We start from the raw sequence: 20,946 nt of genomic DNA on the forward strand, positions 1-20,946 counted from the left end.
TTTTAACTGTTAATATATCTGTATGGATTCATTAAGGGTTAAGACATGGGAAGCAGTTTGCGATCTACCATTCCTACTGTGATGATAAACCACTGCCTTCTGGCTACCATACCATAATTACTCCAGTTTTTCAGTGTTTAGTTTGTGGTCTATAGCTGTGAAATTTAGCAAGTCATTATTTATTTCTTAGGTAAAATGTTGTTAGCAAGAAGGATTGGGGTAAAAGGCTTGACACCAGTATAAAAATAAAATAGGCGTGAGCCTGCTTAGGACCAAACATGGATCAGCAACACCAAGTGAAGAACAAAAATGAATAGCCCTATTAATATTTGTTACAGCATTCACAAGCTTTCTCGTTGCCTCACAGCACAATGTCTGATTCCTTGTGTTCTTACCTGGGCAAACTCTCAGACCAAACTCACGCAGTTCCCATTGTGAATGGTTTCATTTTATTTTGATTTAGGTTAAATAAAAAATGCCCATATATCAGCGTAGAGCATCCTAAAGTGCAGTACAACCAACTCAACCCTTCTATCTAGCAGCATAATCAATCAAATACTAGCGCTTTTTTATATCAGCATGTACCTCAGTCCACCTACCTTTCTTTAAAAGCCAGGTGAAACAAATATACATAATGTTCTTAAGGCTGATCATGGGCTAAGTCAAGTGGGCATAGAGATTAAGCCTGTGTATCAAACTATTCTGCAACATTAAGAAACTCCTCAGAGAGGTTCATCTGTAATTATATGTGCACTGAAGCCAATGTCTCTGCAAGTCTCCATCCAGACAAGAATACTTAACGCTCACAATACCAGTATTGCCAACCCTAAGCTTTCAGAAATCCTGAGCCATGTCCCCAAAATCAGGAATTTGGTTTAATAATCATGTTGGGGTTTTTTTTGTGTTTAGTTTTTAAGTTTTGGATTCTTTTTATTTGCTTTCCAATCTGAGTCTTTAGGTCAAACCAGTTCATATTTTCAGGCTTTTCTCTGCACCCATGAGTAGAGTCCTGTGCGGATACAAATTTATATCCGCGGATATAAATCGGCATCCGCAGGGCTCTTCCGGGAACTGCAATGGCAAAAGGAGCAGAGTGTGGGGCCACTCTCCCAGTAGCCAGTGCCCCATGCCGGCAGCACCTCCGGCACTGCTCTACCACCTCCAGCCCTGTCCTTCAGCGCGGCTATACAGACCCAGACAGGAGGCGCAGTCAGCAGAGAGACACGGACAGGGCTGGGGGTGGTACAGCTGCATGGGAGGAGCTGCCGGCACGGGGCGCTGACTCCTGGGAGCGGCGGCCCCACGTTCTACTCCTTTCGCCACTGCAGTTCCTGGGAGAGCCCTGCGGATACTGATTTATATCCGTGGATATAAATATCTGTGGATATATATTTGTGTCCACACAGGGCTCTACCCATGCGGACTAAAAACTTCCTTGTCTTTTAAATGAAAGCTGAGATTTTCACAGTCACTTGCCTCCAGTAGTTGGGGTTTCAAGGAAAACACCTTCTATTGCGAGTCTAGTGAGAAAATCACGAGTTGGTAAGAAAGCAGTGCTGTGCAGAGGAAGTTGCTGCAGTAGCCCTTATGAGATTCTCTGGAGGAAAAATAACCTCTCTGTATTTAACACTTTCTATGTAGAACTTCATATCAAATAGCTAGGCTTGGCAGGATTCAGTTTAAATCAGTAGATTTCAGTAAATGTCGATTTCAGCTGACACACTGAAATCAATGAAACAAAGATTGATTAGTAACAGTGGGCGGGAGTGTAACCTCCTCCCATTGTGCCTATGTGTCACCAGCCCTGCAGCAAAAATTTTGAATTTTTACCAAAAAAAAAGTTTGAAGGGCATAAAAAAATGATCATCAATAACTATAGAATTGGTTGCATTTAAAAAAAAATTGAAATGATGAGGAAAACATTGTTGCTGATTTTTAACATGTTTTGGACAGCTCTAAACAATAGGTAGTTTTGCTAATGTTAGATTTTTGTGTTGACTATTCCTGAATGAGGTGGGGTCCAGTGGAAAGAAAAGGACGTGATCCATAAAAATTGTGTCATAATGCATATTCATAAGGGGGCAGGTTAAGGCTGCTCAGGCAACTCTGAATCTGGCATTTTCCTAACTGTTGTGTGCTTGGCTTTGCAAGCTTAAGAAAATGTTGTGTTTTGTTTTGTTTTTGTTAAAAAATAACTATTTGGGATTTTTTAACAAGTTACAAATATCAATAAACAAGCATCAGAATTCTGTCTTTACACACATTTACAAACTCAGGCATACTTATCAAACATATTCATATTTTTTAAAAATCAAACAGGATTTGGGAGAGGGGAACTAATATATAGTGCATGCATATTTGTGTTGGTGTGTGTGTATCTGATGTGCAACAGTGGAGGCTTGAAAACCGGTTCTCTTTTATATAGCAGTTTTTCATAACCTCAGTTTGAGGAGTTTAGCACTGACCAAGTAAGTCAGAAACAGTAGAGTGAAGCAGGAGCTGAACAGGGTCTTTGCAGCAGGGAGATAAATTTGAGAACGAGGTGATTTCCTGGTAATAAGGATAGCTCAGCAATAACTGTATGATTTTGCGTTTTCTAAGCCACTCACAAATTGGTGACTGCTTGATAAAGCCAGTGTGATAATGCACAGTGCGAAGGATTGTTAAACAGTGTAGCCTTTTAAAATGTATGTGAGCGGAAAGTTTATTTTTGAGAAGTACTCGGTACAAGTACCCCATCCTCCTCCTTGCAATGACGTGTTGCAGTGAACTTAGCCCTTGTTAACTGCAGACTGTCTTGCTACTCTGTGGACACCTGTAACCATTCATTTTTATTGGTCTCATTTAATTTTAACTGAAAATTATTTAACACTAGATTTGGGTTTTTTTAATCACCTCTCAAACATTTGCCATGAATATATTGCTCTGTTAAAAGCAATTTGGAAGAATGTCTCTGTCACTAAAAGATTGGCTGCCTCTCTCCATTTTCTCTCTCTAAACCCTTGTGGCAATAACACACCTGGAACAGACGGTGGAATGATCCTCTCTTGGGTACATTATATGTAATTATGTTTTCCTTCTCATGCATCTTGGGACTCTCCTGAGTGATGTAAATCACTCCCTCACACATGAAATCATGCAGGGTCAATTCTTGGCAAGATATGACACATGAAATGCTACAATTTTTTGGGTGGGGGAATAGAAAAAATCCTTTGTCTCATACATTTTTTTAAAAACATTTTCTTCCCTCACTGTATATTAATTGTCACTGCCTCTAACAATATATTAATTGTCATTATATTAAATCCTCCTGTTCCTCATTATCTTCCAGTTCTGGCCCTGATTCTGGCAAACACCCCTGTCCAAGACAGACATGCTCATCTTTATATATGTACTTAAATTCCCTTGAAGTTAATGGGACTTGAAGTCAGTAGGCCTGAAGCACTTGCCTAACGTTAACCATGTGCTTAAGTGTTTTCTTGAATCGGGACCTCAGTCTATATAAGAGGTGGATTTATTTGAAAGAACTGTCTGTTTTCGCTATGTAAAGCACACACAAAATGTTAACCCTGCTCTCATCCAGATATTATTTTCCATCCCTTAGATGGGAAGGCGGTGTCGCTGTCGCCAATCGAATCTCAGCCTCATAGCCCTCATTACACAGCTTCGAACCAGCGGGAGCGGGAGAGCTTGGAAATACGCATGCGGGAGGTGGAGGAGGAGAACCGGGCGCTCCGCAAGCAGCTCAGCCTGGCGCAGAGCCGGAGCCCAACGCACCATCGTGGCAATCATTCAAAAACCTACTCCATGGAGGAGGGGACTGGGGACAGTGAGAGCCTGCGGGCTGGCATCGTGGCAGGGAACAGCTCAGAGTGTGGGCAGCAGCCAGCAGTGGAGAAGTGTGAGGTAAAACAAAAAGCATTACCAGAAACAATGAATGCGGGGGAAGGGGGGATTTATTCACCCAAGGAGTGTGCTTCTGCAAATGCTGCAATTCCCTTCAAGGGATGTTGTGCAGTAAATTCTAATAGATTTACAGTATACTTTGCTTTCGTCGTCTTTTGATACTCTTGAAAATATTAATTTTTCTTCCTTATGTTGGTCTCTCTTGTTATTTGGCTGATGTCTTGTTTTTGAGTCTCATGGTCCAGATTCAGGTGTAAACCAGCCTCTATTGACTGCACTAAAGCAAGGCTGATATACTTCAGCTGTGAATCTGTCCCCAGATGTTTCCAAATGAGCTGATAAGGACACAGTGCTTTTTAAAACCTTACTTCCTTGTTTGTGCACCAGCCATCCTGTCAGCACAACTCTGAATTTCTGTTCCTTAGATTGCTGCTGTCTAATCTGTTTGCTTTTCTGAATTGCCTATCAATGGAGTATCTAGTAGCAGCTGATGCAGAGCCACATGTTCTATACAATTAGCTACTGCAGACTCTTGTAGGAGAGGTTGGTCAATTCCATGGGCTTGAGATATGGGGGTGTCTGTTTTTGAGTAGTCGTTCATTTTATGCCTGCATGTTTGCAGTGGATGTCATGTAAACATTCAACTATTTGATTGTATCTGCAAATCAGGTAGCTGGACATCTAAATGATATCAACATGCATCCACAAATTTTCAGGTGTAAAATGGGAAGCCAGGATGAGGCCTAGTTCAAAATGAAGCCAAACTGGCAGAGGCAGGAGGGTCAAAAATAGATTACTCACCCCCATTAAAAAATTTGCATGTTTAATCTGATACCTGTCACTCTTTTTATCTTGTTTTTTTCCTGAAAAAGTAGAAGGTGAAAAAATAATATGATTGAGGGGCAAAAATTAGTCTTAATTATCTCTTCATATAAAATTAAGTCTGCTGTCTATTCAGCTGACAAATTTGATGTATCTATTAAAACTAAAACACAGGTTTCCAGTGCTGGGCTTTTTTTTCTGACAATCAAAATATGTAATACTGGGGCTAAAGGTGGGGAGTCAGACTTTTTCCTCTGAACAATGAGGGTCTGATCTTGCTCTCTGTGTAATACAGGAGCGATTTGCCATAGAATTCAGTGGCAGGAGGATAAGGCCCTAAGTAAATAAATTTGACCTTCCTTCTTATTCTTAGTTGAGTACTGGTTAGTTCAGTCCTAGCCTCAATGCCCTCAACCAATTTAGGGCAAATGAATACCTGTTAAAAAATAAAATAGTTTAAGTGGCCTTCTGGAAATACATGTGCTTCCTCTGTGGGGTTTAGCTGGAGGCAATGGTTATATAAAACATGAAACCTCACTGTGCATGCCGTCCCCTATCTAACCACATGCAATATTGATAACGAAATAACTTTTCCTTCTTCTTAAGGAATTCACATTATAATTCAGTGACAGCAATGGAAGTTTAATTTTAACTTCCCTATTATCAGATTTTCCAGGGGTCTCATTGTTTATGCTATTACTGGAGATGCCAGCTCTGTGTTTGTGTGTGTGAAGGCAGTTTTCCTTCCCACACACACACACACACACATATTTAGTTTTTCAAAATTTGGAGGTATTAACTGAATCTTTCTACATTTCTGACCTAAGAGCGCCTGTAGCAAGGCTTGGGGTGTGGAGTAGAGAAGGGGAAGGGTTTGGGAAGCAGTACAAAAGAAGGGGCGAGGCTAGAGCTCTGTGGGAGAATAAAAGTGCTGGTACTAGACTGTTGATCACAGTCAAGGAGCTCTTTAAATCTTGAAACATTTAATAACTCTCCATTTGGGGTAGTTTTAATAATAATAAAACATTTGAAAATGCAATTAAATGTGATTAAAATTTATTCTCTGATAACATGATTTCTGTGATAATATTTATGATTTAGCTGATGATATTTAACATTTTATAGCATGTGCAACATATTTCAGCCCAGCCACCACTTCCTATTGTGTCCTGAGGGCTGGGATAGCTGTTCTGATGGGGTAATGTAGCATGAGGGGCAGAGAAGTCTGATCAGGTCTGTGGTCATTCTAATCTCTTGCTTGCATTAGCTAGATCCAAGTCTTGTGAAAGTTCTATGTCTTGCCCTTGTAGACCTCCCACTACTAGTGGACAGATGTGTTGTTGTGGCGGAATGTAGCTGTTGTGGGAGATTATCATTGCAGAAGGAGAGGCGCTGTTAAGTTGCTATGGGCTATGTCATGGAGGGCTTTGAATATCCAGACAATGGTTTAGAACTGGACTTAGCACAGAGCAGAGCACTGGGGAGATGTCTTCATGGTGGTGGTCTGCTACATTTTGTGACAGCTGGAGCTTTCTCAGGGTATGTGGCTTCATACTTGGATATGAGTTGCAGATTTGAGTGTGAAAGTTGTCACATGCATCACAAGTCAATATCTAAATTGTTCAGCCATCTGGCTTCATCATTAAAACTAGCAAGGTGTTGCACTTCATCCTCCAATCTTCTATTTGTGCACTTCTCTACCACATGTTTGACCGTCCTCATCGCTGCCTTGCGGTCACACTGAAGATTGGGCTAAACCAAATTTCTGCATTAGGGCAGCCATTCTGGTGGTTCCAGTCAGCAGCTTGTTAAACCAAGTCCAGGAGCTGTGTCCCAAGCTGCAAACAAGTGGTCATAGGTTAGGGCTTCTAATGTTTGTCAACCTGCCTGCCTCTCGGTACTAGAGTGGCTTTCACTCTGTGAGGACATAGCTGTTGACCTCACTATGCCCTGGTTCATCTGAGATTGGTGTTGGACTGGCAACACTGGACATGAATACATGAGTGGCTGCTGCTAGAGGATGTCGCAAAGTCAGTCATAGTAAGCCAGCGGTAATTGCAGGTTGCGTAAGTGTTTTCTTCCAGAGGCATGCAGCTCTTCTGTGCATTGCTTACTTGCATCTTTTGTCAGCCTTGGATGCAGCAGGTTGTTTTCATCCATCATAGCTCTCCAGGCAGTTTTCAGGATGATGGCATCTCCTTGAAGTTTTGGGGAGCCATATAGGCCAATATATATAAATTAGATGTTAATGTGTGGCTAAGAGAACCACTAATAGTACGGGTGGCTGTGTTCAGCTCCGAGTCAATGAGATGCATGTGCTGACTTCTGCCCCAAACTGCTGCCCAATATCAGCGAGAGAGGTATCATCCCCATGTATGTTCTTATCAGCCTTAGTTGTTGGTAGATCATAGGTAAGTAATTTAAAAAGAATAGGAGCTAGAACAGATCCTTGCAGGAGTCCATTACAGAGATGCCTAAGTTCACTAACTTTGTCTCCAGCTTGCAAGATCAAGGTCCAATTCTTTATCATTTCCATGAAGAACTGCACAAACTTGGCTGTCAGCCCCACATGCCAGACAGTGTCATATGCAGCTGACAAGTCTCATCAGGACAGCACCAACTTTTTTGTCCTTCTTGAAGGCAAGTTCAGTGTCTTGTGTTAGACAAGCGACTTGGTCTTGAGTACATTGTCTTGAAGACCATTGTCCCGGAGGTCACAATGCATGAATCAGTGTGGTCAGGACTGGGTTTGATAGGATGGATAGAATCTTCTAGCCAGTTGCAGATGGAAGTGGGTATCCAGGAGCATCGAGGAATTTCAAAAGGATCTATGGCTGCTGACCAATTTAGTAATCTGAGGGAGATGTCCTTGATAGTGAGGAATATTACAGAGGAGGCAAGTTCTGTGAAGTGCCTACCTCCTCCTGCTAGCATCACTCAGTCTTGCCTGGATTTAAATGGCTCCGCAACCAGGTGCTGAATTTGGGTAGGCATAAAGAAAGCTGGGAGATGGCGCTGTTTGCCTTTGAGAGAAGGGAGATCTAGAACAGGGTTGTGTCTATGTATTGTTGATGCTGCAGCCCATCTTGTCTCACCAGCTTTCCCAGTGGCTTTGTACAAATGTTGAATAATATCTGGGGAGGACTAAGCCTTGCAGCACACTGCAGGTGAAGTCTTTGGAAGTTGGGGGACCAGCTATCTATAATAACCCTCTGAAATATTCCAGGGCATTTTTGTTCATTCCCACAGCATCTTGGAGGCAGGACAGGAGCATCTGGTGATCAATAGTATCAAGTGCTGCAAAGAGGTCCAGGAGGTGTCCTATGGATGTTTTTCCCTTGTCTCTGGGCCGGAGGAAGTCATTCAACAGAGCAACAAGTACCGTCTCTCTATTGTGCTCTGGCCTGAAGCCTGACTGAGGGGGATCTAGGACATTGGCAGCTGACAGGTGGCATGAGAGACAATTTTTTGGTAACTTCTCAACCAACTTGCTTAGAAAAGGAAGATTAGAGAGAGGATAGGCTCATGCTAACACAGTGTAGAATCTGATTTTTCTGGTCAGGACAGACCAGGCAAAACTGTGCTTGTAAGCAATATTGTGTCTAACCCCAGTCCATAACATGGCTTCAGAATGATTGTACGTGGTCTACAATCACCAGAAGAAAGTAGAGTTTAAGCTGTGTATAAAACTGGTCTACTAACATGACTTTAATTGACAGTAAGGGCTTAGATCTCCATAAAGCCATAGATAAATTGGGAGACACCCAGATGGGAGACTAACCAAGCATAGTGCAATCAAAAATATACTGGAATCCAAGTCTATAGATTCAGCAGTTATAGGTTAAACTGCTGTTACTTTGGCAACCTATCTTGTTTTGTTATATCAGGATGGTGAGGCAGGGTCTGATCTTGCTAAGCACTGAATGGCCTCAACTCCACTGACTTCAGTGTGAGTTTATAGCATTGAATATCTCACAGCATCACTCCCAAAGTTTGCTGCAATAAATCTAATGTGACTGATATCTAAAGCTACAATTTTGGCAAGGAATTTTTTTTAGTAAATTTTGTAGCAGAGATGCAGGGAAAAAATAAGTAACAGAAAGGTCACCAGTAGTTTTTGCTACATCAACGTACACAATAATATAGTGGGGCGGGGGGCTGAAAGATGAGGCCCTGGGAGTGAGGGTGAAGAGCGAGCCCACCCTGCACTCACCCCAGAGCAGTGGCTCCTGTCCCATGGAGTTGGGCCCAGCTCCCTGATGTGGGCGTTGCAACCTGGTGCTTGGGGACACAGCACCTCTCAGGTTTGCCCATCTGTCCCCTGTAGATAGAGACAGAGGGGCAGATGGGTCAAACCTGAGGGATGCTAACCAAATACGTTTTTACTGCCATTTCAAAGATTTCACAAACTCTACTCAAATTAATCATTTATGTGACCTTGTGACAAAATTATAGCCCTACTGATACCTAACACATGGTGCAGCTCTTCTTCCTGCCACCCACCACTCCAGATTCTGGTTGTACAGATAATACATGTCACTCAAACCGACAGATCGTACCAGCCTGTGTTGCAGTCCACTTTTGGGGACTGCCGACTGTGTGAGGAGTGAGAATTCCTATTTGTTCTCTGCATAGTGGACTCCCTCCAGAAAGTGAGAGCTGTCTGAGTGAGAAACTAGCTAGCCAAGCTTCAAATGGAAACCAGCTAGGCATCCCTACACTTTCACAGCAATGTCCCGTTTCAGAGCTTTGGTCTCAGCGTGGTGAACTCTCCTTGCCCTCTTTGTTCATTTAAAAAAAAAAAGAAAAAAAAAGGAAGAGTGGGGGATGTTCAAATCAAAATCTGTAAAGGTTAATTTTCTATTTCCCAAAGCAATGGCAATGATTTACTGTGAAACATTCAGAGCAGGGTAAATGAATGACGTTCATGTTAGTTGATAATTATTGCTGGGAACCTTTCCCTACCCCTCCTTGAGCCTAACAGAAGAACTTGCCAAACCTCTGCCTCGGATTCAAAGGAGGGTGGGGAGAAGAGTTAAAACTATTCTTGTGTCTTCCTCCGTCTTGCTCCACCTCAGATTAAAAGCTAAATAACCATATTTAGTTTTTACATGATGTAAAATTCCTGAACGTGTCTGCTTATAACAAACATACATACATTTGTAAATCTCAGTACAGAAGATAAAACAGTGTTTAAAATGTCTGCACATATTTGCATACTTTGAATAGTATACACAGAAATTTTATATAGATGTGTGTGTGTGTAATGCATACACACACAAATATAAAATACTCACACAGTTGATAAATACAATGCCTTTCCTACATCAGATGTAATTTAGCAACAGTAATGACTTTGGAATGATGATGGTGTTATAACTCAATTAAAATGTTTTTAACAAAACTGCCTCAAGTGGGCTGCAAACAGCTGCAGACCACCCACTCCGATCTCCAACAATTGCTGCAATAAATATAGCCCTGTCATGTATGTTTTCTCTTTCATGAATGATAAAACACAAAAAAAGGCTTTATTTTTGTTCCTTTTGTGTCCTTTTCTCCCTCAGACGATCCATGTCGCCATTGTTTGTGCTGGATACAACGCCAGTCGGGATGTTGTCACGCTTGTCAAATCGGTCTTATTTCACAGGTAAAAGTGGCTTTCTCTTCTTGTATGTTGTGTGTCTGAGTCCAACAAAATAAGCATTTGCTCTTTCTAAACTCTCCCTTGGGGGAGATCAGCTCTCCTTTCCATGCTACAGCAAGTAATCCTGTTTGTTTGGAAGTAAGAGAGGTTGGGATTTACATCTACCCCTCACTGTGCCAGGAGTAGTTTACAACTCCCTCTTCATGCAGACTTCTGTAGTGGGCTCATGGATCAGTGGTCCAGTCAGTTACACCCAATTCCTTATGGGAGCATAGGGACTGTATCTGTCTATCTGTACTATAAAATGCCTAGCACACTTGAGTGATGTAAAATAATAATATAATACTCATTAGGCCTAGGTCTAATAGTTTATGGCACAGGTGTAGATAGGAATTTGAGATTTATATACAAACATGGCGATTATGTTGCCACAGCCTACAGTTTACACCATATTTTTCCAAAGTAGACCTATTACCGTACACAATATACTCACCAAGGGCTAAATTGTGCACTCCTGTGTCTTCAGTGAGTGTATGGTGTTCACAATCTGGCCTTAGCATATCAAGTACAGTTAGAGCTAGTAGAGTGTGACTGTGTTTGAGACTGAAGAAGAAATGTCCAGTTGGCAAAAGAAATGGCACTCCTAGAATATTGGCATTGTGCGTAAGAATGTATACTCATCTTATGTCCATTGGTCATGTTGGTGAGGGGCAACAAAAAGATGTGTCTACACTCAGAGTGGAGTGTAGAGTACGGACGCTGCATGCCCCAGGTAGCCAGGGTATAAATAACAATGTAGATGGGGAGGCACGGCTTAGACGAATAGAGTGCCCTACAAGCTTGAACCTCCCCAGGGTCTATACCCTGCGTGATTCTCCACATGCCCAAGCTGTGCCTCCCACGTCTACACTGCTATTTTTAGCAGTGTAGTGTCCTGCTTCCTCCCCCCAGCCAGAGCCTTTCCTCACCGTGATGAAAGTCTTTCCCCACTGCCTCTCCACTGCCTGAGCCTTTCACTGTGGTCTATTGCTACACATCACAGTATCAAGTGTGAATGCAGCTTGCCTTTCACTGCAGAGTATAGCTACGCCTGTAATGCCTGTACTCTACAAACCTCTGTAAGTGTATATGTAGTGAAATGTTTTCCTGTCGGGGGAGAGGGTGGAAAGGGGGAGAGAGATGATCAACCTAAAGCAGACTAGGTAGGTTATCAAAATGTGCTAAGAGCATGAACGCTTTGCCCTTACTCATGGTGAATGTTACCTTGCACCAGGAGTGGTCCCATTGAAGCCAGTAGGCATGATTCTTGCCTTGCCGCTTGTGTAGTCCCTTATTATGTGTAAAGTGAGTGTAAAACACTCTTAAATCAGAAGTGTGGTGTACTTAATACAGCTGTAAATGACTGCAGAAAGTGCAAGGCAGTAGAGGATCAGGTCCAGTGCGACCATTTGTGGAATACTCAATGTGAATAAGGGTATCAAAATGTGACCCTAAGAGTATGTCTACACTGCAGTTGGGGGTATGATTGCAGCACATGTAGAAATACTTGAGTCAGCTTTGGTCTAGATAGATTAAACGATAGATCATGGGCACCGGCTGCTCAAGTATATACCCAAGGTCCCAGGTGGGGAGAGCTAGCCCCTGTAGCTCTCTGAGCTTCTGAAACTTCACTGTCCTTATTGCCTGAGCTAGATTTGGTTTAGCTAGATCACAGCTAGCTCGGGTATGTCTATATGTGCTGCAGTGACACCTCCCGATTACAATTTAGACATTCCCTTACTGTGATAGCAGTCCAAGAATCCCGGGCTTATCTATACACATAACTGAACTGGTTTAACTTAGGGTGTGAAGTTAAATTTAAACTGGTTAAAAATGCTGTATTGACACTATTTCACTTTAAGTCAAGCTTATTTCAGTTTAACTTAAATTGATTAGGAACAGGTTTAAGCTAACCTATTAAACTGAAATATGTGTGTCTACACAGGGGTTTGCAACAGCTTAACTATTATCTATTATTTATTTTAAGGAGTACTGCGTAAAGGGATCTGGGGGTCATAGTGGACCACAAGCTAAGTATGAGTCAATAGTTTAATGCTGTTGCAAAAAAAAGCGAACATCATTCTGGGATGTATTAGCAGGAGTGTTGTAAGCAAGACACAAGAAGTAATTCTTCCACTCTACTCTGCGCTGATTAGGCCTCAGTTGGAGTATTGTGTCCAGTTCTGTGTGCCACATTTGAGGAAGGATGTGGACAAATCAGAGAGAGTCCAGAGAAGAGCAACAAAAATGATTAAAGGTCTAGAAAATACGACCTATGAGGGAAGATTGAAAAAATTGCTTTTGTTTAGTCTGGAAAAGAGAAGACGGGGGGGGGGGGGGGGAGAGAGAGACATGATAACAGTTTTCAAGTACATAAAAGGTTGTTACAAGGAGGAGGGAGAAAAATTGTTTTTCTTAATCTCTGAGGATAGGTCAAGAAGCAATGGGCTTAAATTGCAGCAAGGGAGGTTTAGGTTGGACATTAGGAATTGCCTAGAGGGGTTGTGGAATCTCCATCATTGGAGGTTTTTAAAAGCAGGTTAGACAAACACCTGTCAGGAATGGTCTACTTCCATGAGTTCACGGGACTGGACTAGATGACCTCTCGAGGTACCTTCCAGTCCTATGATTCTATGATTAAAAACTGCCTGTTCCCCAAGCTTTTGGAGAGACCATAAAGAGGAAAGAATGACCCCATTCTCATATTGTTGTTTGTTTGTTTGTTTTGCACTGACATATAGGGGAACTTTGGAAATTAACTGACACTTGTATAAATAGCTTTGTTGTTTGTTTTTACAGACGATGAGGAGCGAGGGATTTACTGTTTCCTCCCTTAGTTCTCTATTTCTAGGATCACTGGAAAGTAAAAGAAAATTATCATTTATAGGTACATTTATAGCAGCAGGAAAATGTATCACACATTGAAATTGTTGCAGAAAGAAACGCCAGTAAAAACAGCTTGACAAGTTTAAGAAGATGTGTGAGATGCAAAGAATGACAGAGATCTTGAACTCTCAAATTAACTCCTTTACAGCTAAGTGTTCTCCATGGGATATAGTTATTACTGTACATAAGTTTTAATTACCATCCAGTATTGACTTGTAACTCCTACTTAGAAATTAGATGTCACCCATATTATTTAATCTAGAAATAGGGTGGGGTTTTTTGTCTGTCTATCCTGGTTAGTTTAGTTACCATCAATTCCCATTCTCATAGCTTTCATGTTATAATTTATGGCCCCGATTCTTCAGACACTTATGCATGTGCTCAACTTTGAGCATGTGAACAGTTTCAATAAAGTAAGTGGGGCTACTTAACTTAGAGATAAGTACCGTATTTTCCGGCGTATAAGACGACTGGGCGTATAAGACGACCCCCAACTTTTCCAGTTAAAATATAGAGTTTGGGATATACTCGCCGTATAAGACTACCCCTCTTCCAACGCACACCAAAAAAAAAATTAAAAAAACATCAGATTTGATTTCAATATGGTAATTTTAATTCAAATGCTTATGACATGCAGGTACTTAGCAGGAAAACTGTCACTTATAAACATAAGGCTGTTTGTCATCAAACATGTAAACATAAAACAGTGCAGGTGAATTAAACTTTTCCTAATTCACTCTAAAGCTGAAAGGAAGGATAAGACAATAAACCCATGGGAGCTGCCATGCTGTTTGTTTTCTAAGCTGTCAACCAAACTGGAACTGATGATGATAGGAGGAAGATAACAAACAAGAGAGAGAGAGCAAGTGCCGGGCAAGTCCCTGGCGAGTTAGCAACGCCCATCATAACTGCAAGCTACGGTATTTTTACAGGTTTTGCTGGCGTGACAGTTTCCCTTTAAAAGCCTTCAAAATCCTCCTGTTCGTCATCTGATATCATAAGTACATCAATGACATCTTGTGATACATTTGTAAGGCAGTCATCGTATGGATCGAATTCCATATCAGATGGTGTGGTCTCAGCTTCGGCTTCCTCTTCATCTTGCCACAAGTAGTCGTCCTCCATACCATCTAATGAATTTGATATGCCACACTTCTTGAAAGACTTGATTACTGTTTCTGCATCAATATCATTCCAGGCTTTTATGACAAACTTGCACAAAACATCCAACTGTGGAGCACGCATGTTTCCTCCTTTTGTGAATGACTTTTCACCGCTAACCATCCATTCATTCCACTGTTCTTGAATGCGATCTTTAAATGGCTTGTTTAGGCACACATCCAGTGGCTGTACCAACGATGTCAATCCTGCAGGAATAACTGCCGCATCTGTGTTTAGTCTTGCAAGCATTTGCTTGGTGCTGGGAGTTAAATGAGCCCTGAACATATCCCACACCAGTAGACTACATTTTTGAATAAGTCCACCTGGTCGCCTGCTCCATACATTATCAAGCCATAGCTTTACCCCTTCTTCATCCATCCAGCCTTTTTCATTCACATGTACAAAACAACCAACAGGGAACTTGAATTTCGGCATTGTTTTTCTTTTAAAAATAATCATTGGTCTCAGTTTGGCGCCATCAGCTGTGCATCCTAGTACCACTGTAAAACTGGACTTCTCATGTCCTGTTGTTTTAATTAAAATTGTTTTTTCACCTTTTTGATGGACAGTTTTATTTCCAACCATATCAAAATTCATTGGAGTTTCATCCATATTTCCAATACTACTTAACGCATAGCCATGTTTAGTGCGCTGTTGTATTACGTATCGATGGAAACTATTTACTTTGCTATCAAGATCTGCAGGTAATTTTGGAGCAATTTTCATCTTTTGCCTCAGTACCATATTATGCCTTCCCATGAATCTAGTACACCAGGATACAGTGGCCTTAAATCTGTTGCTGTGATCTGGGTTAGATTTGGCCCACTGAAGTGCAAACAAATGTATTTTATTTCGTGTCACTACATAACCGTTTTGGCGATGCTCATTCACCATGTCTGCTACATGTTTTTCGAGTTCTGGCCAATGTGGAGTGCCTCTTCTTAATGCACACTTACCCCTGGCATACTCTTTAATGCTTTTTCATTTGCTTTCCAGTCCCGAACCATCTTTTCTGTTACTCCATACTGTCTTGCAGCAGCGCAGTTATTATGTTCCATGGCAAAGTTTACAACTTTAAGTTTGAAACTGGCTTCATATTTCTTTCTTCTTGCTGGTGGAGCCATGATGGGGTTTTGACTGTTGGACATTTGTATACTGTACTGTATGTACTGGTGCTATACTGTATGAACAGGTACAGATACTGGTGCTGTACTGTATGTGGTACCCAGTATACAACAACCAGCCAATCACGGCAAGCGATGTACCTTACCGGCGATTGGCTGGTTGTTGTATACAAAGCCTGCTTGGATTGGTCAGCTCTCCCTGCCTGCCCAGCCCTCCCTGTCTCCAAGACTATCAGAGCGGTAGCGCAAACACGCCTCTTTCACCCGTCTGGCCCGCCCTTGTATCCTATTACCTCCTTCTCTGCCTCTCAGATCTCGCACATGCGCGCCTGCGCCGCTTCACTGCAGTCCGGAGGAGCGAGATCTGAGAGGCAGAGAAGGAGGTACGGTAATAGGATACAGGATAATAGGGCGGGCCAGACGGGTGAAAGAGGCGTGTTTTTCTGGGCACAGCGCCGCTCTCTCTCTTTTTTCCATACCCCGGGCATCCCGGACGCCTGCAGCTTGCTCCGCCCTTCACTTACACCTTCCCGGTGAGGCGCCCCCTCACCTCGTCATCGGGCGGGGATGTGGCCGCGGCCGTTTTTTAGCTCCCCCCACCATATGCGGCGACCGCAGATTCTCCAGTCCGGCTCGGAAGTTTCAGCACCCGCCCTATAAGACGACACCCGGCGTATAAGACGACCCCCGACTTTTGAGAAGATTTTCCTGGGTTAAAAAGTAGTCTTATACGCCAGAAAATACAGTACATGTGTGTTTGCATAATTGTTCATGGTGTGTTTGACATGTCTTTGTATGAGATATGAGGTGCACATAGCTTGTGAAAGATCTAGTAAAGAACTACTTTTAACAGTGCTCTAGGTAGTAAAAGAATATTTATGGGAATAAGATTTGCAACACTGGACAATTTGTTTGTGTTTCTAAGGCAGGCCACAACTTTACAATATTAGACATATAGGGTAAAATTTCAAAAGCACCCAAGTCCCATTTTCAAAAGTGACCTGGCACTTAGGAGCCTAAGTCTTATTGAAAGTCAGTAAGAACTAGGCTGCTAAGTCACTTTTGAAAATGGGACTTAGGTGCTTTAGAAACATTTTTCTCACCATCTTACGCATTAAAAATGTCTGATGGATTGGGTTAGTGCCTTCACCTTGGGAAAACTATGTTTAAATTTGGCTTAGATCTAGGATGACCATCCCATTTTGGCCGGGACAATCCCTTTTTTTAAGCTCTGTCCTGGCCGTCCTGACTTTTTTGGCAAAAGTGGGCATTTGTCCCATTTGCTCTTGCCAAGTGATAATCAGTTGGCAAAAGCAAACGGGACAAATGCCCAGTTTTGCCAATAAAGGGGGGTGAGACCCCTAATGGGCATGGAGGAACGTGCGGGGGTGTGTGTGCAGCAACGCCAGCTCCACCTGGGAGGAAGGGCTCAGGAAAGTGGCTCGGGTCAGGCTGGCCCCGCATGGGCAGGCAGCAGGGGGGCTCGGGCCTCCCTGCACATGGGGAGGAGAGGGGAGCCTTGGGCTGGCCCCACATGGGTGGGTGGCAGGGGGGGTTGGGCCGGCCCCTGGGATGTCCTGTTTGGGAAAATATGGTCACTCTACTTAGATCACAAGTGAAATGAGTTGGATGGTCTCAACCAAGTCCCTACTGGAAATTTATCCATATCACAAAGCATCCATATAGTCTGGCATAATTAGCAATTCAGATGATCACAGCTGGAGAGCAGGAACACTGCAGGCCAGGATTGAGGGCTGACTGCAAGCTTCCCCTATGCAGCACAGTCAATGCTTGTTTTCGTAGCCTGCAAACTCTGTGCTACTCCAGTTCTGCTGAGTTGCCCCTGAGAAAAGTGTGTCAATTACATCAAACTGTGCTAAAAGCTGTTGTGATTTTGTGGCGTGAATGAATGTTTTCTGATTCAGCTCCTTTTTACTGTGGAATGAGGTACAGTTTTGAACTTAGGTATTCCTATAAGGAAGACATCCGCTAATGCCCCTGTACCATCTACCTCCTTCTCTTCCCACTCCCTGGTGCTTGAATACAAAAATAGTTTCCAAACTGCTTGGATAAGTAGCTTTGCTTGTGTCCCATGATCTGTATGGTATGTCTGGAATCACAAACTTGCTGTTTCAATAGCTGGCAGAGAAAGACCCACAGAGAGCTAACATGCTCAATATGCAAGATTTTCTGCATGTTCAAGCAGGGGAGAGCGGATAGCATGCTCCATCTTTAGAAGCTCCTGTTGTCTACATTCTTAATGACCCAGCACGCCTGCTGTCTTTTGTCTTTCTTTAGTGCACTCCAGCTCAAAGGTAGGGATATAATAAATATGTTAATGCACAGGAGGGAGGATGATTAGACTGACATGACATCCTTTTCTCAGAAAATTGCCACAGACTGTATAAGGCAGTCTAGGGACCTCTTTTGTATTAAAATACACAGTGACACTCTAGCTGAAGCATCCTTTAATTACTAAATTACAATGAAACTCCGATAAAAGCATGTGTGACATCCGCATGAATGCCAGACAAACTCATTGCAATCAGTGCTCTTACAACAAACACCAAATGAAATACATCAGGAGAAGAGGGGACAACAAGAGGGTTGCCTGGAAGAGGCCAAGCTCTCAGACAACAGGATGTGTTCCAGGGGTGTTCTAGGGCAAGGCTGAGGTGCATTGGCAGAGCTGTCTGAGAGAAGCTGCACAGTGTTTGCCCACATTATAAACATCCCGCTTTCTTGCAATCTACTCCTTCAGTTACATGGCACAATCCTTCAATTTTTCTTTGTTGCTGGCAGTGTTAAATCTTGCGCCTGCTAGATCATGTCTGCCTAAACATCGGTGATCAGAAGAATCTAAAAAGGTCTTTGACAACATGCTTGGATGCATGTACATTTCACCCTTTTACAAATATATTTGAGAGTGAACATAGTGATCATAAAAGTGAAGCACTAACAACATTAGTTTAAAGGCAGGAATAGAGCAAGCAAGCCTCCATCCCACCTTTCACGCACATACAGCTCCTTCAATGCAACTCATCTGTGACTTGCAACGCCTTCTGCTGGTCAGATCCCACCCACTCACAAAAGAATGTTGACCATGCTGAGTTGTGTTGTGCACAAATGAGAATAGAAGGAGACATCTCCAAACCAATTTTCACTTGTGGCCTCCCAAGTCAGACTTTGAAACTACAGCTGACATGAAATTTTACTCACACTCTCTGAACCAACCACTTGTGTCCCTGCCATTCAACCCGCATAATGCACCACGGAGACCTGTATGAACATTTCTCCAGATTCGTAGCTCCTGCTAACCATAAAGTCCTTTCTTTCCAATCAAGCTAATCTTTAAAACGTATGCCCGTTTCCAAGGCTAGGTCTACACTGGGGGGGCGGGGGGGGATCCTAAGATACGCAACTTCAGCTACGCGAATAACGTAGCTGAAGTCGGCATATCTTAGGTCGATTTACCTGGCCGTGAGGATGGCGGCGAGTAGACCGCTGCCGCTCCCCCGTCGACTCCGCTTCCACTTCTCGCTGCGGTGGAGTTTCGGAATCGATAGCAGAGCGATCAGGGATCGATTTTATCGCGTCTACATTAGACGCGATAAATCGATCCCTGATAGATCCATCACTACCCGCCGATCCGGCGGGTAGTGTAGATGTACCCCAAGACAGCATTGTTTACATGCAGAGGACAATGTAATGAACCTTGGCTTAAGTTTAAACTAATTTTCAGCTGAAAATATCCAATGTTTCTTTTTACCTCTGCCTGAACCCCCAAAAAGTTACTCCAGCTGTGACCTGACCAAGGAGTGCTGCTAAGGCATGGGTCTCTGCATAGGTAGCCCTGGCCTCAGTTGATATTTAGGGGGACAGATCAACTGCTTGCTTGTTCGGCAAGATGAGAAAGGGAGCCTTGCAGACCTTCCTCTCCCCTCTCTGTGCAGGTTTTAGAATTTGGCTCCTAATAAGAGGGGTTGTTTCTATGCAGGGTGGATCTGCGTGTCATGACTTGTGTGTTTCCACTAGCTAAAAATCAAGCTAAAGCTGTTACCCTGCATCTCATCTAGAAAAAAAAGATTAAATTTAGGAAACGTGGAATTAGCATGCTAGCTGAACCAGACCTAAACTGGACCACTTTTACTAAACAAGACAAACCCTTTTGGGAGATGCTGTACTGCTAACCTTATGCCAGTCACGCTTCTGAGTACGACGGACTCAGCCAGCAGCATGCATTAATTTTAAAAAAGTAAATAGATGTCCCAGCTTATTCATGGTGAGGATTATTTATAATGTTACTATCTTTCTACCCACTGGCCGGAGTCAAATGAGTGCTGTTTTCTTTTTAAATAATCGTTCAAGGATAGACAGTCCCTATGGTTGCTAGAGCAGCAGGAAATGTGCAGAACACTAAAGCCATCACTAAATGGGGGAAGGGACTGGGAGAGAAAGTGAAAAGTAACTGCTCATTGGGCAAAATGATCACTTCAATATAAATATTTTACATTTACAGTAAATAATATTAAAAATAAAAAAGACAAGGATCAATGCAATAATAACCTAGTTTACATGAAAATATTTTAAAGTTTTAATAAAGATTTTAATGTTCACAAATCCACAAATTTAAATTCTGCAGATGTGATGTATTATAAGGAATCTTCATCCTTAAGGATAGCTTAAGGCCTCTCTAGTCCTATTTTATTCAGGTTCTTATACCTCCCTCATCATTGTAGTATCTGAGCATCTTCCAATAGTTCATTAAGTGATACGATTAAAATGTCGTTTATTCTTGCTCTCAGCCAGGCCCCCGTGTGGGGGTGGGGGCGGGGGCAATTGTGTGTGTAGGGTAGGATTTTAATTTTGTTTTGTTTTGTGAAATGTACATGCTGCTGTGTGTGTTAGTGAAGGCAGGTTGAAGAAGTGTGCCTTGCACTTGGATCAGAAGATGGTGAGGTTTGTGATGGTCCTGACTTCTGGGGGAGTTCAGACCAGAGACTTGGACCAGACCGCAAGAAAGCTGTCTCCTGAATCTGACACAAGAATGAGGGACAGACTCTTTAATTAACATTTTATTATTTATTTTGCATCTGGTGGTGCCTAAAGGCCCCAACCAGATGCCATTGTGCTATGTGCTGTAGAAACATAGAGTAGAAGACAGTCCCTGCTCTGATGAGTTTGCATTTTAAAAGACAAGACAGACATACAAAAATAACAAAATAACTTGCCAAAAACACATTACTTTGTAATTAGAGTACAATTTCCCCCCAGTTTTTCCATACACATAACTGTCCCACCCCCAACTTCCACTCTTTCCAGCTACCACTTAAACCTCTTCACCGTCCTTGCCCACTGTGAGTG

General features: G+C 42.5%; 1 protein-coding gene across 4 annotated transcripts in view; it reads left to right on the forward strand.

Moving 5' to 3' along the window:
- Nucleotides 1-20,946, forward strand: part of LARGE1 (LARGE xylosyl- and glucuronyltransferase 1) — a 362,997-nt gene that overhangs the window by 172,038 nt on the left and 170,013 nt on the right. For 3 of the 4 annotated variants that reach the window (XR_010597851.1, XM_005300815.5, XM_065581482.1), the window contains exons 3-4: nt 3,605-3,906; nt 10,293-10,375. Coding sequence is in view for 2 of the 4 variants with exons in the window: in XM_005300815.5 (XP_005300872.1) it covers nt 3,605-3,906; nt 10,293-10,375 (385 nt within the window). In the remaining 2 variants the exon portion in view is untranslated. The remainder of the gene's footprint in view (nt 1-3,604; nt 3,907-10,292; nt 10,376-20,946) is intronic. The other variant, XM_065581487.1, reaches the window with a different exon arrangement.

Source organism: Chrysemys picta, chromosome 1, assembly GCF_011386835.1.
Source record: "Chrysemys picta bellii isolate R12L10 chromosome 1, ASM1138683v2, whole genome shotgun sequence".
In the NCBI taxonomy this organism is placed as follows: Eukaryota; Metazoa; Chordata; order Testudines; family Emydidae; genus Chrysemys; species Chrysemys picta.